The 16,783-nt window shown below is 40.3% G+C and overlaps 2 protein-coding genes across 2 annotated transcripts; one reads left to right on the top strand and one right to left on the bottom strand.

The window, feature by feature from the left end:
- Nucleotides 1-276: 276 nt before the first annotated feature.
- fpgs (folylpolyglutamate synthase) lies at nt 277-11,063 on the bottom strand. The gene is made up of 15 exons (XM_074617417.1): nt 10,797-11,063; nt 7,841-7,969; nt 7,644-7,697; nt 7,394-7,458; nt 6,416-6,530; nt 5,913-5,990; nt 5,578-5,639; nt 4,909-5,011; nt 4,552-4,629; nt 4,281-4,428; nt 3,298-3,381; nt 2,830-2,980; nt 2,249-2,324; nt 1,830-1,896; nt 277-1,463 (listed from the first exon to the last, which is right to left on the bottom strand). Exons 1-15 carry the CDS (start codon nt 11,025-11,027, stop codon nt 1,087-1,089), a joined length of 1,818 nt encoding a protein of 605 aa, XP_074473518.1. The 5' UTR covers nt 11,028-11,063; the 3' UTR covers nt 277-1,086.
- Nucleotides 11,064-12,217: 1,154 nt separating this feature from the next.
- On the top strand, nt 12,218-16,122 carry cdk9 (cyclin-dependent kinase 9 (CDC2-related kinase)). The gene is made up of 8 exons (XM_074617736.1): nt 12,218-12,294; nt 12,430-12,543; nt 13,473-13,554; nt 13,847-13,937; nt 14,132-14,298; nt 14,399-14,570; nt 14,719-14,867; nt 14,961-16,122. Exons 1-8 carry the CDS (start codon nt 12,251-12,253, stop codon nt 15,324-15,326), a joined length of 1,185 nt encoding a protein of 394 aa, XP_074473837.1. The 5' UTR covers nt 12,218-12,250; the 3' UTR covers nt 15,327-16,122.
- Nucleotides 16,123-16,783: the final 661 nt, after the last annotated feature.

Here is a 16,783-nt window from a genome sequence, read left to right as displayed (position 1 = left end):
AGGATGATGTACACCACTTCTATGTGACCATCTACTGTTGACCTGCCAACTCCCCCTAAAGACCCCCTGTACTCCCCTAAAAAAAGACAAAAACGGATCTATTGTGGGTCTCAGAGGGTTAAGTGTACTTTCTTGATGTCTTCATTGTTACTAGAATTTAATTTAAAACTCATTTGAGGTTACAGGGTGGATGGACGGTTCTCAACGACCTGTGAAGCTGATGACCTCATTTAACTGCACTGGATCAATCACCATGACAACATTAATTAAAGACCCAGATGAAGTGTATTTTATACAGTTTCAACATCTTTCACCATTATACATACAACAATTGTATGTAGCACAGTCAGGTAATGCAAATTAAGGGGACATTTAAATATTACCAGTGTAAAACATTACACAGAATTTGATTTTGTTACATGAAATCATCTGTTAGAATATTTACACTTCTACAAAAAGAATTGATTAGGCCACGTGTATGACACACACTGTCAAATCCCAACAAAATAAAAGTAGGAACCGTGCAAAATGGCTTTCATTTTAAAAAGACACTGTGAAAGGTAATTGTGTTCCAAGTACACAGTAAAAATCAGAAAAGTCATGACTCTATGTAGCACTTTTTGTATAAATGTAATAACCATCGCACCACTCCGGTTCATCCCGGTGGCATCGGTGATCACTGAAGCACACACGGTTCCATTTTAGCCAACTCAGCTCACATTATTGAGTACGTGAATGTACCCTTTGCAAGTTCATGTAAACATATTTGGCTTCAAGTAAGACTTAAGAAGTTTGTGCGGTCGTCTGTAAGGCTCTGGGTGAAGCTGTTGTGAGGCCTGGAGCTGCCTTGGTCCAAACTAACATCAGCTACTGAAGCTAGTGAAGCTACAAGACAATAACAATACCTGGGTGCACATAATCCCTTTTCAGGTAAACCCCTAAAGTCACTGAAAAGCGAGCATCACACAAACCTCATTGATACAGACAGAAATAACTTTCTTCCACGAAGGTAAATGTGCATGTAACCTTAGCATGCCAGTATTTAAACTGGTTTGACTTCACTTATTTCAATTTCACATGGTCTGTTTACTTGGAGGAAGCTGTGTCGAGGTGTTTGAGTGCTCCTCCCACCAAGTGGAGGCTTCCGGTGATGAGGACGTGGATCTCGGCTGCGTCGCAGAGCGGAACAGCTTTGGCCGTAACGCTGGGTTTAACTGGGAAGACTCTCTTGGCTGGGTCTGCCAGCACTGAATCCCTGCCCTGGGTGATCCACTGGAGGGCACTGAGGATGCAGGGGAAGACCAAGGTGTCTGCTGTCTTTCCAGCGACCAGAGGCAGGCTGCCCTCGATGAGCAGCTGGGGACCTTTGTTGTCCCCCAGGCGGTGATGGAGATGCCAGCTCCTCTCGTTGTCCAAGCAGCGAGTCAACATGTGCTCCACCGAGACGTTGAAGTTCTGTTGGTCTGAGAGGTGTGGGAATGACAGGAAGTTCATAGTTTTTCAAGGTTTTTTGTAACACAAAAGCATTTTACAGAATCTAGATACCGTATTACAGATAGGACTGGTAACAGGGACCAATTTCACATCCCTCTTTAGTGTAAAAGCAATAAGTCAACATTCTGGGAAATGTGCTTATTGGCTTTCTTTATTCTTACATAAACAAATATTTAAATGAACCACTGGCTGTCCAGAGGAGGGAAATCAATCTCAAAACTATGCTATGCTTTGAAAAGTGCATGTGATTTGTAGTGAAAGGGCCACAGACCACAGGTGTGGTGCTTTAAAGGTATGTGCAAACAGCCAAAAGCAAAAACACTCAATGATCTCACCTGCGTTGCAAGAAGTGATGGCTTCAGTGATGTTCGGGCAGAACACAGCAAAGTCAAAATGATATGGCTGAAAAGAAAAAAAGAAAATTAAAAGACATAAATGCTGATCAGTGTTGTTGCCAAATCAGACCTTCTGGTGGGATTTATCAGTAGGTACATGATGGTGTGTGTGTCAGTCCTGACTATGTAGCTTACTTCAGTAGGGGAGAGATGTTGGCAGAGTAAAACAATCAGATTTTCATCTTCAAATCAGGTTAAACAGGGACGTTTCTACACACTTCTAGACATTACTCCTCTATATCTTTACATAGATAATAGTTGTTGATGATATATTAATGCTCTGAATTTTGAATTTAGCACCTTTAATAGCCGTGAAGACAGTGGCCGTTCGCTGTATTGCTGGAAACAATTGTACTCACCACCAGTAATTTAAGCATGGCTGCTGAGTCTCTCTCTCCTGTAGCATTGAACAGCAAAACTCTGGCCACAGGTCCACTACAACACAAACACGTCATAGCTTTACATCAGTACTGTGTAGCTGTTTGAGAAAATGTCTGAAGTGTTTGCTTAGTCAAATCAAGGAGCAACAGTATCATAATAAACTAAGGCTACAACTTCATGCAAAACATTTTACATGTTTGCATGTTACATTTAAAACATGTGGTTTTGTTGGAGGGAAGGGTGCCGCTACGTAAAACTAGTACATTTGGAGTGCTTCACCTGGCTGCTTGCTTCATGAGTTTGGTTTATTTCTGCAGGTAGTAACAGGTGTGTTTGACAGAGTGATGAAGCAGTCATCACCTGAGTGATCTACAATTCACAATGCAATGCAATGACACTGAGTATATTCTGTTTGATGTGACACGGCCAGGCTCAGTACTATGAGCACCTCCTGTAAGAACTGTGTGTAAAGTGACTCTAATCCTATCAGCAGTGAATAGAACACCACCGTCACATCAAGGTGCTTGATGGATGCAGGTACACTGAGTGTCATGCTCACCTTGCGTTCCTTTCATGCTGGGCTGCAGTCTCTCTGAACCAGTGCACACAGGCCTGCATACTGCGCATGGTGTGAGCTCCGTCCAAGAAGTAGGTGACCGCTCCGTGTTTCAGAGTCTGATTCCTTCCAGGCCACTCTGTGTCTGCCAGCCCTGAGATCAAACATTCACCAATATCAGAGCTAGCGGTAGCATCATGGCTCGCTGACATTTCAACAGTTTTACTGTTTATTTGAAACAGAAACAGGACATGACATTTCTACAGAATATGAATGTACAGCCAAGAACAACCACAGAAATCTTTGTTTTCATCAGGTGGATGGATTTAAAGTCAAACTATTTTTTGCTTATTTGCTTTCACAGCTACTAATGTTGCAGAAGCAGTTACAGTATATCCCTATTAATATTAATTGTTAGCACAGTCAGAGATCCAAAACGCAGCAAAGCATTGATCTTTGTCTTGATCTCACCTTTCACCATGATGGGGCTGGGCTTGAAGGCACTCCCCTGAAGAACAGCTGTGCTGTCAACACCGGTGGAGGGGAAGTTTTTATCTGTTGAGCGAGGACAGATTGTTCTGAAAACTGGGATAGCCTTAAGCATCTTTCAGACATAGAATACACAACATTGCTTGTTTGCATTATTAATTATTCTGATGTAGGCGGTCAGTGATGGCTTTATTAATTTTTACAGGCTGATCTAATACGGGAAGAATCTCAACAACATTTATTAGTGTTCTAACCTAGCCAGATTGATGTTGTGACTTGTACATGAAAGTGCCTCTAGCGTTTATTCTGACATGAGACCAACATGTTAAAGCTTCAGTAGGCAACAAGTTTTTGGCATCATTGGGCAAAAATTCCATAATAACCTTTCAGCATATTGTTATTCAAGTGTTCTGCGAGATAACTAGTCTTCTGCACCTCCTCATGGCTCTGTTTTCAGGCTTTAACAGATCTAACGGGAGACTTTGGCCAATCACAGGTCATTTCATTGAGAGAGCGTTCTTATTGGCTGTGCTCCAGCTGGTGGGCGGTGCTTGGTATTTCTTCAACTGATCTCAACATGGCTGCTGGGTCACAAACGTTCTCATTTTACAGCTAAACAGTACACTACAAGATGATTCTGAAAAAACTTTTGAGGCGAGAAATAGACATTGACGTAACAGAATATTGATTCATATTTGATCAGCGCTGCCTCGTTTGACCGTTTGATCGTAGTTTGCGAGTGATTGACAGCTGCTCGGAGACGGCAGGCTCCAGATCAGCACTGATTGGTTGTTTTCCTCCGGGCTGTGAAATCTTGCAGATGCCGTTAGGAGCACCGGAGGACACAGAGGCACATGATTTTTTTTCAGATTACTGGTACCAGGTATCGCTATCGGTATCGGGACCGAAAAAGTCTGATCGGTGCATCCCTAGTTATAAATTGACACACACACCACCCATCCCACCTGGTAGGCATCTTTTCTGCAGCCAAGTGTGGCTCAGCTGGAGGGCCAGGGATGCGTTGGAGCGTTGGTGTTGCCCCGCCAGGCCCAGACGCAAAGCCCCACAATCTGCCTGGTAGTCCTCCAGGTCTGGACACACCCACAGCGGACACTACAACAACAGGTTAGACTGTTTTACATAAAACCAACAGCCAGGTCTATTTAAAACTTTATTTACCCAGAGACATTTCATTGAGCAATCCCTGACTGAAAACTAGTCTGACTGGTCACTTACTCTGATCTCTTTGGCCCTGTTCCTGAGCATAACCATGGCATCTTCTGGCTGTTTGACTGTAAAAGCAGGAACTCCGGGCTGAAAACAACAAGCACATGATTAACAGCCAGTGAGCTGACGGTGCAGCGGAGGAGTCGAACAATACCGTACAACAATGAGTAGTTTTAATTTAAAGAACTGCAACGTCTCTTTACCAAAATTTCTCAAAAATCTAAATTGCTAGCGAAGCAAACTCCATCTGCTGATGAAGATGAAGTTGAAAGCATAAAAAATAAGCTAGAATAATTTTTTGTCATATAACTTCCAACGTGTAGTGCAATCACAGTGACATGTTACTGATGTGTACAGTCATCACACCTTGAAGATGCCTCCTTTTTGCCAGGCGATCTTTTCAATTGTGTCTCCGAGAATCTGAGTGTGGTCGATACCCAGAGAGGAGATGCCACACACCCAAGGCCTCCTGTGGACACACAACCACAGAGGTCACATTTGATTGCATCACTGATAAAGTTGTAAACAAAAACTGTATGGTGTCAGTATATCAGTAACTACAGTACAGGTGGTGATAAAGCATCTTGTTGTTAAATAGCAACTGGCAAGCTCCTCATAATTATTAGTCATCCTCATAATTTGGTGCTAAGAACATATTGCTGCAATTGAACGCTTTACTTCTATTTTAAGACCTCAGCTCAGCCTTCGACACGGTGGACCATAATATCTTAATCAGCCGTCTGAAGAAGCATGTTGGCATCAGTGATGTGGCTCTGGATGGTTGAGCTCTATTTTGTGGGGTCCCCCAGGGCTCTATATTGGGTCCTCTCTTATTCACAATTTACATGCTACCTCTGGAGCTAATCATGCCCAGACATGACATTGCTATGCCGATGACACGCAACTGTATGTCCCTTTAAAGCCTGGTACCACCGTTGTGTCCTGCCTCACTGAAATCAAATTCTAGTTCACTAATATTTTCCAGCCTGAAAGAGGTGAATAAATTACAATCGCTTTATAAATATTGAGTCTTACCTTATAATGTTGGTGCAGTCAAATGCTCCACCAATCCCAACTTCAATTACAGCTAAATCCACCTGAACAAAGAACAGAGTATTTCGATTCGAAGGCAAGTTAGTCATTTAAGTAATACAACTTTTTGCCCTGCTAGTGGGCTCGAGGACGGTGATGTCAGTCTGTCCATCAAACAAAGTGATGCAGAGCTAGACATCTCAAACAACTACAGGCCAGGCTGCCAGGAAAGTTTACCCAGAGGATGAGTGTCTTCCTGAGTGTTCAAGGGATGAGTTTATGACTCATGTTATGTATAATTCTCAAGACATATTGAGTGCAGAGGCCTGCTAGCATACCTTCTCCTGAAGAAACACATGGAACGCCAAGATGGTGAGGAAACGGAAGTATGCCGGCATCGACCCTCCATGGGCATCCTGAAGAGGACAAATTAATAATGCGTCAGATGTATTTATAGCTCTTTGTGCTTTATCAAAATTCTTTGCTTATCTCTAAGGCTTTTTTTTTAAAAGAATGACCAAATTTGTCCAAAACATTTAAGGAGTCAAACGGCCCACTGACTGCTGTTAACGTGACCAAAGTGTGCCGTCACATGATGCTCACGCTCATCCTGACATAAGGGGTCTCATTTTCCTATTGACTCATTTACCCGTGACACTGATTATACTGAAGCTCTACTCGTGCTGGGAATACAAACAGGATGCACAATCAGGTAAAATGTCACAGAAATCACTGCTTGGAATGCCAACTGTCTGAGAAAATGAAAGGTTAATCCACTGAATTATTTAACTGAGTGAAGCCAATGAGTAGCCATTAGTCTCTGCCTCGTTACAGGACCTACCTTCGTTTCATCCAGCCGTCCATAAACCTGCCAGAAGTATTTAGCGAAGAGCTCTTTTCCGATGGGCTGTCCGTTGATTCGGATCCTCTCCCTGACTTGTACCAAATGTGGGGAACTGCAGCCAAGAAGGAAACAGCACAAGAGGAGTGTTACGCCACTTTTCACTGGCTAGGTATAAGGAAATAAATACCATGGCAAGATGTTTGTTAGGCTTGAGTTTGCCATGTTATGATTTGAGCATATTTTTTATGCTAAATGCAGTACCTGTGAGGGTTTCTGGACAATATTTGTCATTATTTTGTGTTGTTAATTGATTTCCAATAATAAATATATACATACATTTGCATAAAGCAGCATATTTGTCCACTCCCATGTTGATAAGAGTATTAAATACTTGACAAATTTCTCTTTAAGGTACATTTTGAACAGATACAAAATTGTCAGCCCTATCATTTTCATGTGAAGCACTCTGTACACACTGTATGTAATGTCTTTATTGTTAAGCACTTTGAGCTGCATTTCTTGTATGAAAGCTGCTATACAAATACAGTTTATTATTTTTAACTGCTGGTATTTCCTGTACACTATGGTTACTAGCTCTTCACAGGTGTGTTTTATTGACATACTCACTCTTGTGTTTTGTTGTACCTGCCAGGGTGGGACAGATTAAACCTTTATTATTATTATTGTTGCATGGAGTTCAGTCACCTCACATAATCCCCAGCATAGCTGCATTTACGCAATGTCAGCAGAATAGGAAGAACAGGAAAAACACCTGCTTGGCAGTGTTCACGTATTAATCCGAGATGGTTCGCCTTACTGCTAACCTTGTAGTTACACCACATAAATAAGCTACATTAACTACTTTTGTTGTGTTACATACAGGTGGTGCATACATAAATATCTCTGATTACAAGTCGGCCCAGCTTTCATCTCTCCATATCAAATAGTGTAAAGTGTATTACACTGTAGTGTTACCTGTAAAATCCTGTCCGGAAGCCATAACTTCTCAAAATCTGCTCCGTGAACGCACATGTCGATCCCTGAAAGACATATTCAAAGTCATATTAAAGCTATCACATTGATTTGTCTCCTTCAGTGAATGAACTCGTGTTTGAAAACGTGTTTACCGTCAGACCTGTCAGCACTTGCGTAATGTGATATTAGTATATTAGAGCTCAATATTAGTATTGGATAGGAACACAGGTTGTGTGTCTAGTTAACTCACCTTGCCCTTTGTTCCTGTTACATGAATAATATTGAGATGGTCTAGTTCCCCCACCTTTGAAACACACACAAACACACCAGATAAGATAAGAAAGGAAAACAGTACCCTATCACATCAGACAACAATAACATTCTTTGTAATCATTGAAGTCGCCGCTGTTGAAATGTGTAGTATGTGAGCTGATGTAACTGACTCACTGTGAGGCCAGCTCGCTCCAGGAAGCCTCTCATGGCCTGGAGCTGCAGCTGAGGGTTGCTCCGCTCCCGGCGTACCTGCTCCAGAGCACCGGAGTTGGTCTGTAGTGTGTTCAGAGTACAAACGGCGTCCTGCAGCAAAAGCAAATGTTTATGAACAACGGCACACTTTAAAAACAAACCACCATAATCAACACAGCACTGAAGACCGAAGCTTGGACTCAATGCGCTGTCATGTCACAGCTTTCAACTTATTGCTAAAACACGGTGCCTGGCTGGCACCTTGCCAAGAAATAGTTTGGTACTTGACCCCTCGTAGAACATTTTTGTAAGGATTAAATAAACAAGATGTTAATTAGTGAGCTTTAAAAACAGTGCTGCTGCACATGCAAGGAATTTGACTGGCTTTTCTTTGCTCTCAGTTAGAGGTAGCCTATTAATATGTGGCGAAAGGACGTTTTACAAACTATCATTATCGACTGAACTGGGCTCTGATAGCGGCCGATGGCTGCACAGCTGCAACAAGTCACACAGGGACGTAAATCACCATTTTGCATGGAGGGTCCACATGTCAAAGTCAAGGTAGAGGGGGAGAAAAAAAATATATATATTTCAAATATATAACGCAACACTATCAGCTCTTTGTCCATGATACAAGACAGGCAGACATGGAGGAAAATAAATCATTCACTGTTACTTTAACTTGTTCACCAGTTTGGTGTTCTCTCTTCCAAATAATCCAGCCACATAATCATCAACTCATGAAATGAAATTGCACGCTTCAGGATCCTCCTTACTCCGAGAATATGCGCCAACATTAACGGTTTGCAAGAGTGGCATTTAACAATGTACAAGACGCGCAACAGAAGTAATCCTGGCCATTGCAAATAAATAGAACATTTTCCAATGATGTAATACACAAAATCACCCGTCAGGATATTCTCTTACTTATTATTACATTTGGAGTGACGAAAAACAGATTTTTTCAAAAAGTAGTCAACTAGGCTGCTGCAGAAGTAAGGAAGATATGGCCGATTAATCGACTGTCAACTTTTTCCTTCTCCAAACTATCGGTCGACCTCTACTACCTCTACAATGTACTACTTACACAGAATTAGACGGTAACACTTCATTTTACAGGTACGCAAATTTCATGGTAATTAGGTAATAATTAGCAAGTAACCTGTTTGAAATTACTTTGGAATTACTGCCAAATTACTCCAATATTTACCTCAAAATGTATCAAAAATTACTCTATTATAAACATGATTAAATAATCATATTCCACTATTTCTCAATAGCTAGTAATTAATTTAATACATTTCCAGGAAAAGAATACAAAGTTAACTGATATGCTTTATTTCCATGTCTGCTGATAAATAGATAATTATCTAAATTTGAAATTTCTTAAAAAAACTCCCTGAATCATTACATCAGCTACCAGGTTACATTTGTGTAGACAATAAGTCACACAATGGTGAGATTTGTGTCTGATCTGAAGTGTCTTCTATTAGTTTTCCACCTCCGATGAAGAACAGCGCACAGCCGCTTCTCAAGCCTGAGGGCCCTATTAACCATTATATGCTTTTTTGCATACTTGCTAATTATCACCTAATTACCATGACATTTGCAGACCTGTAAAATGAAGTGTTGCCGACATGGCTTTGGTGTGTTGGTTTGGTCACCTTGATTAAACAAGGCCCCCCGTTAGTTTTGATTCGTTTGTGAGTGATTCTGGCGTTTTAGTTTTGTACATTTCCACACATGATTTATCATCGTTTTAACCGCTAGCGGTTTCTTTAAAGGCTGTGCAGTATTTTGAGTTTTTATTTATATAAAGAAATTGAGAAACTTTTATTTAAACCATTTTACAAGGATACCACACACATGGCCAGAAGTGACATAACCAGAATAAAATGGTTATTACTCAATGATTTGACTGTGGCTTTGAGTGATCATGGTATAAACTGGGGGTTTATGTGAGCAGGTGTTTCTGTATATTTGTTTCAAAGAAACATGAAGTGTAACAGCAGCATTTGTCTGCTCAGTTTTTAACTAAATGATAGTAGGGATTGAATTTTTTTTTTTTTTTAGCTTTCTTGTCAGCTCTCCCTGAAATGTTAAAATACGTGTAATTATTATAATTATGGGGTTCTAAAAGACGCTTCTCGAGCCTAAGGGCTCTATTTGAACAATTATTATGCTATTTTAGTATATAATTATTAAATAATGTTTATAATAAAGTAATAATCGATAAATATAGAGGGAAATATTGGGGTAATTTGGCAGTAATCACAAAGAAATTTCAAATAGGTTACTTGATAATTATCACCTAATTACCAACAACAAAGCTGGACAAGGTTAACAGACATTTAACTACTATGTACAGACATAAATACACACACATATACATACAGCAACAACAATGAAATGCGTAAACAGTAAGACAATGGTGCTGTAATAAATATGGGATGATTCATATAGTACTGTGTGCACATAATGCAATGGACAGTGACTGTGCGGACAGTTCCATGTTTACATAGTAGTTTCCGTTCAAACTAAACAAACTAAACCAACATAAGGAAAAAGGTAAATAACACCAGTTTGCACCAGATGTGAAGCCCAGTCAGACTCTCACATGGCACCAGAGGTTTTAGACCACGTGTTAGCACACTGGTTGAACTTCAACGTTGAGTCAGTCATTAACAGACAGACTAACAGTGTGCAGACTGAGAGCTCTGTGTGTCCATACTATATAACTCATCATAACACTCAGCAACCAACAGCTCAGCAGCTAGAAGTTAATGCATCTGTAGCTGTCAGCCATGTTCATCCATCTCAACACTTTGCTGCAGTCACTCAGAAGTTACTGTTACTAACTTATCAAACTAGCTCTATGTGGCTGTAGCTATTAGCTCGCTAGCAGCTGCAGACAGACAGGTAGAAGAGAGACAGGTACCTGGTACTCCATGCCTGGTATGTGAGGAGCCGTCTTGGTGCTGTAGTACCGGACTGAAAGACCCGCCAAATTGCTGCTGACCGTCCAGTCCTGCTGTCGGAGCCGCGCGGCAAACACGGAGCTCCGCTGCAGCTTCCAGCACACCGCGCTCCACATGCACACCATGATGGGGCGTCGAGGAGCTGTCACAGGAAGCTGAGGCCAAATATGGGAGGTTCCTTTCACTGACATAGTGACGTCACTACACGACCCTTCTTTTTTAGAGGCCAGCTTAAAGGGGACATATATCATGCAATTTTTTTTAGGTTCATACTTGTATTTTGTGTTTTTACTAGAACATGTTTACAATGCTATACATTTTCCTCATACTGTCTGCTTGAATATACCTTAATTTACCCTCTGTCTGAAACGCTCCGTTTTAGTGCATGTCAACGGAATTGAAACTGAATTGCTTTACCTGGCAACAGTTTGGGTCCATGTTTACTTCCTGTCAGCTAAAATGATAAGATAAAATATGATGAACCTTTATTAATCCCCGGAGGGAAATTCAGGTGTCAAAGCAGCAACATCAGCCAACAGAGTGTAACACAGGAGAGGTAAAGGTATAGAAAAATTATAAAAACAATAATAGAGATATAAAAGATACAGAGTGAATGGGTGAACATAGTGTATACAGTCCGTCAATAATATTTGTAAGATACAACAGTGTGCTTAAAGGTCCCGTATTGTGGAAAGTGAGATTTTCAGGTCTTTTATATCATAAAGCAGGTTTAAGTGCTACATAAATACTGTTAAACTATCAAAACGCTCAATATACGGAGAAATACACACAGTCCGTATTCAGAAATTGTGCGTTTGAAACAAGCCGTTAGAATTTTCGGTCCATTTGTGATGTACAATATTTAGACCATTACACGGTTTTAAACATAAACATTCTAAATGTGTCCCAGTTTATTTCCTGTTGCATTGTATGTGAATGACGTCAGCTGACAGGAAGTAAACATGGACCCAAGCTGTTGCCTAGCAACGCAATTCCGATGAAATGCACTAAAACGGAGCGTTTCAAACAGAGGGTGAATACAGGCATATTCAGGAAGACAGAATGAGGAAAATAAAGTTTTTTTTTAACAATACAGCATGTAAACATGTTCTAGTAGAAACACAAAATACAAGTATGAACCTGAAAATGAGCATGATATGGGACCTTTAATTACCGGTATAATTCTAGTCTTATTTTCATTTATTTGTTTTTATTTGATATAACAGTGTACTTGAAGCTGCAGTGAAAAATTTAGCAAATTTAAAAAAAAAGTTATTTTTATAAAACGGTCGCTATATCCTGACAGTAGTACATGAGACAGGTAATCTAAAAAAAAAACATGTGCCTCTGTGTCCTCTGGTGCTCCTAATGAAAATATCCGGGTCACAGACTGTTCGGAACCGGAAGAAGAAAGATGCAGCGAGAGAAAACAAGCAACGCCGGCAGCACGGCTGAAAAGTAAGAATATCTAACAATTTAACCTATAAAACACTTTGATTTTTATCAAATAAGTTACCTTAGGACATGATCTACAGACAGACCTTTGTGTTTTTAACATTAATGTCCTATAATGAGCTGAAATGTGTCTTCCAGGCCGGACCGAGAGGCCGCCATCATGTCGAAGTACTACGATGGAGTCGAGTTTCCTTTCTGTGATGAGTTCTCCAAATACGAAAAGATGGCCAAAATAGGACAAGGAACATTTGGGTGAGTCTTTACACAAACATGTTGTCATGTGGCTGTATATGTGAGTGAGTTTTGTGTGGCTAACTAGCTTTGCTTAGCTAACATTAGCTATGATTAACTAACGTTAAGTAGGTAAACATGGACAATTGTGTTTTTCAACGTGTGGGCAACTGTTCCAAAGTCGATTTCAAGACCACCAGGTTTGTTATATGTTCAGGTGACTTGTTGAAAATGTAGCTTACATAGTCACAGAACCTATAACCTGCACACATAGATGCTGCCGAGTGGATTGTACATCAATCAATCAATCAATCAATCAATCAAGCCCTTTGTTGTCATTGTAAGTACAACGAAATTAGATTGTGACAATCCCATAGGGGCTAAAAAAGATAATACAATAAAAAAAAGAGTGCAATATAAATATATAAAAAGAAGATAATACAATATAAAATATAAAAATACAATATGTATATTGATGAGATGACAGTTTTACTAGATTATTGCACAAAGTGTCCGTCAGATAATTATATAATTATTGCACAGAGTGATCAGCATGTTATTGCACATATTCGTAACAGTAGATTTACAGTATTTACACTGCAAAAGTGACCAACGTGTTATTGCACATTTACACTGCACGTGTTCAACGCAGACAAAGGAGACGCTGTTTTTAAATCTGTTTGTGTGTTTGAGCGGATTGATCTGATTAGTTAATAGAGGGACGTTGTGGTCTGTAGTTTATATACACTGTATGATTTCCCAAATCAACATAGGAGAAATGTATTTACTCATACAAGAAGTGTAATTGACTCTGAGTATAATATGTTTAACTAGAAATAATGTAGTTAATAGTTACCACTTGGTTTTCTTTCTTTGTGAGTGTTCAAAGTCCAGTTGTTAGCAGAGTAAAAGTGTTGTATTTGTTGTAATATTCACTTCATGCTTCACAGGGAGGTGTTCAAAGCAAAGCACAGACAGACTGGGAAAAAGGTCGCACTGAAGAAAGTTCTGATGGAAAATGAGAAAGAAGGGGTAAGAGACCATTCAGAGTCTAATTATTAATTTCCTAGCCTGATATGCTGAATGTCCATATGATTGGGACACCTATGTTGCACTTTTGTAACTGTTGTTTACGTGGACTCAACATCAACAGTTGTGGACTTAGCAGTCAAGACAGACAGGTTGTAAACAAACCACCAGTGCTCTGTTTCAGAAAGCAGGTTTAATAAACTCTGAACCTATTGACAACCTGCTGAATTGATATTAGTGCATCAGTGTTTCTACACGTTCATTATGAGAGTTTCCTCTGGCTGCTTCGTTTCAGTTCCCAATCACAGCTCTGAGAGAGATCAAGATACTGCAGCTGCTCAAACATGAGAATGTGGTCAATCTGATTGAGATCTGCAGAACCAAAGGTTGGTGTCAAAAGTATCCAGTCTATAAATTTGCCATAAGAATCCATTTCTGTCTTCATCTGGGTTTGTGTGCTTTTAATTTTAGGTCACTCATTCTCAAGTGACAAGAGCAGGAAAAATATTGTGTGTAAAAGTAGTTTGTTGGTACATGTTTTCAATCTTTCTTCTTTTTTCCCCTGCCATTGTTCTTGAAGCTACTCAATTCAACAGATACAAAGGCAGCATCTACCTGGTGTTTGACTTCTGTGAGCATGACCTGGCCGGACTGTTGAGCAACGCCAATGTGAAGTTCACCCTGGCAGAGATCAAGAAGGTCATGCAGATGCTGCTCAATGGATTGTACTACATCCACAGAAACAAGGTGAGGAATCAATAAAGATGACCGTCCCCTGGTTCTTTTGACAGATTTAAGATCTAAAACAGAAATTTATGTGAAATATCATTGCCTTCTCTTGGAACAGATCCTTCACAGAGATATGAAGGCAGCCAACGTGCTCATCACCAGAGACGGTGTCCTGAAGCTGGCTGACTTTGGTTTGGCTCGAGCCTTCAGCCTGGCTAAAAACAGCCAGGGTAACCGCTACACCAACCGCGTGGTCACACTCTGGTACAGACCTCCAGAGCTGCTGTTAGGTAAGAGACGACCATAAAAGTCAAGCTTTAAGTGTTAAAAAAAGGAAGACAAAAATTCAGTAATGATTTATAGCACTCATTGATGCTGAGTTTACAAAGTGCCTCACGAATTAATTATTTATCTATCTGTTTATTTATTTTTCGATAGGTGAGCGAGACTACGGCCCCCCCATTGACCTGTGGGGAGCAGGCTGCATCATGGCAGAGATGTGGACCAGAAGTCCCATAATGCAAGGCAACACTGAGCAGCATCAACTCACTCTCATCAGCCAGCTCTGTGGCTCCATCACTGCTGAGGTAAGATAACATCATTACAGGAACATCTGAAGTTTCATGACTTGGTGACACACTTCTGTTAACTGGATCATGAACATTTTCTCTTTCTATCAGGTGTGGCCTGGCGTGGATAAGAAGTATGAACTTTACCAGAAAATGGAGCTGCCTAAAGGCCAAAAGAGGAAAGTAAAGGATCGTCTCAAAGCCTACGTCAAAGACCCGTACGCCCTGGATCTGATAGATAAACTCCTGGTCCTGGACCCGGCACAACGCACAGACAGCGACGACGCCCTCAACCACGACTTCTTCTGGTCCGACCCCATGCCGTCGGACCTGAAGAACATGCTCTCCACTCACAACACCTCCATGTTTGAATATCTGGCTCCACCCAGACGGAGAGGACACATGCCGCAGCAGCAGCCCAACCAGAACAGAAACCCGGCCACCACCAGTCAGACTGAGTTTGATCGAGTGTTTTAGAGGTTCTACAGCTTTATGGACGCTAGTTTGCCTGGTTGGGCTTTTTATTTAGCCTCAAACTTCAATTTCCCAACCGGCCTAATATTGAGGAAAGCTACACATTCCTGTTATGGTTGCGTGTTGGTGGACGTTACCTGGAGATCTGTACCGTTTTTGTATGACCACTGCTCGGTGTGAGTTCATGGAAGAGGATGCAGGTTGTTCATGTTGACCAAGGACACGACTGTTATGTTCAAAGTTATGCAGAGCCATCTGCAAGGCAAGGCATTATGTTGTGCGTTTTCCAGGTGATAATAAGACTGATGTTACAGGTCCACAAATTTCATGGTAATTAGGTAATAATTAGCAGGTAACCTATTTGAAATTTCTTTGGAATTACTGCCAAATTACCCCAATATTTACCTAAACATTTCCAGGAAAAGAATACAAAGTTGATTGATATGCTTTATTTCCATGCCTGCTGATAAATAGATGATAATTAGCAAATAACTTCTTTGAAATTTCTTAAAAAATCCCTGAATCATGACATTAGCTACCAGGTTACATTTGTGTAGATAATAAGTCACACAATGGTGAGATTTGTGTCTGATCAGAAGTGTCTTCTATTAGTTTTCCACCTCTGATGAAGAGCAGCGCACAGCCGCTTCTCAAGCCTAAGGGCCCTATTAACCATTATATACTATTTTAGCATACTTGCTAATTATCACCTAATTACCATGAAATTTGCGGACCTGTAAAATGAAGTGTTGCCGACATGGCTTTGGTGTGTTGGTTTGGTCACCTTGATTAAACAAGGCCTCCCGTTAGTTTTGATTCGTTTGTGAGTTATTCTGGCGTTTTAGTTTTGTACATTTCCACACATGATTTATCATCGTTTTAACCGCTAGCGGTCTCTTTAAAGGCTGTGCAGTATTTTGAGTTTTTTATTTATATAAAGAAATTGAGAAACTTTTATTTAAACCATTTTACAAGGATAGCACACACATGGCCAGAAGTGACATAACCAGAATAAAATGGTTATTACTCAATGATTTTGACTGTGGCTTTGAGTGATCATGGTATAAACTGGGGGTTTATGTGAGCTGGTGTTTCTGTATATTTGTTTCAAAGAAACATGAAGTGTAACAGCAGCATTTGTCTGCTCAGTTTTGAAACTCCAGGGAGCTAGATGGTGATGTTAGGAACGGGTAGAACATCCCTGTAACTAAATGATAATAGGGATTGAAAATATAATTTTTTTTAGCTTTCTTGTCAGCTCTCCCTGAAATGTTAAAATATGTATTATTATTATTATTATTATTAAGGGGTTCTAATATGCCCTGTGAAAACACCTGTGTAGGTGAGCATATGTTGCATTGTTAGTCATTAAACTAACAGAAGTATCTAGAATTTCATCCACCTTGACTAGCTCCAAACTTTAATGCATCAGTAATATATATATATATATATATATATAT

The sequence above is a fragment of the Sebastes fasciatus genome, chromosome 19, assembly GCF_043250625.1.
Source record: "Sebastes fasciatus isolate fSebFas1 chromosome 19, fSebFas1.pri, whole genome shotgun sequence".
Lineage (NCBI taxonomy): Eukaryota > Metazoa > Chordata > Actinopteri > Perciformes > Sebastidae > Sebastes > Sebastes fasciatus.
This window is presented reverse-complemented; position numbering and strand designations above follow the sequence as displayed.

Excerpts from the sequence above, each read along its gene's own strand:
- cdk9 (XM_074617736.1), top strand. The coding sequence starts at position 12,251 with ATGCAGCGAGAGAAAACAAGCAACGCCGGCAGCACGGCTGAAAA. Across the intron at positions 12,544-13,472 it reads ATAGGACAAGGAACATTTGG|GGAGGTGTTCAAAGCAAAGC; the intron begins GTGAGTCTTTAC and ends CATGCTTCACAG. Across the intron at positions 14,571-14,718 it reads ACCTCCAGAGCTGCTGTTAG|GTGAGCGAGACTACGGCCCC; the intron begins GTAAGAGACGAC and ends ATTTTTCGATAG.
- fpgs (XM_074617417.1), bottom strand. The coding sequence starts at position 11,027 with ATGTCAGTGAAAGGAACCTCCCATATTTGGCCTCAGCTTCCTGTGACA. Across the intron at positions 5,640-5,912 it reads ATGTGTTTCTTCAGGAGAAG|GTGGATTTAGCTGTAATTGA; the intron begins GTATGCTAGCAG and ends TTCTTTGTTCAG. Across the intron at positions 2,981-3,297 it reads CAGCCCCATCATGGTGAAAG|GGCTGGCAGACACAGAGTGG; the intron begins GTGAGATCAAGA and ends GTTTGATCTCAG.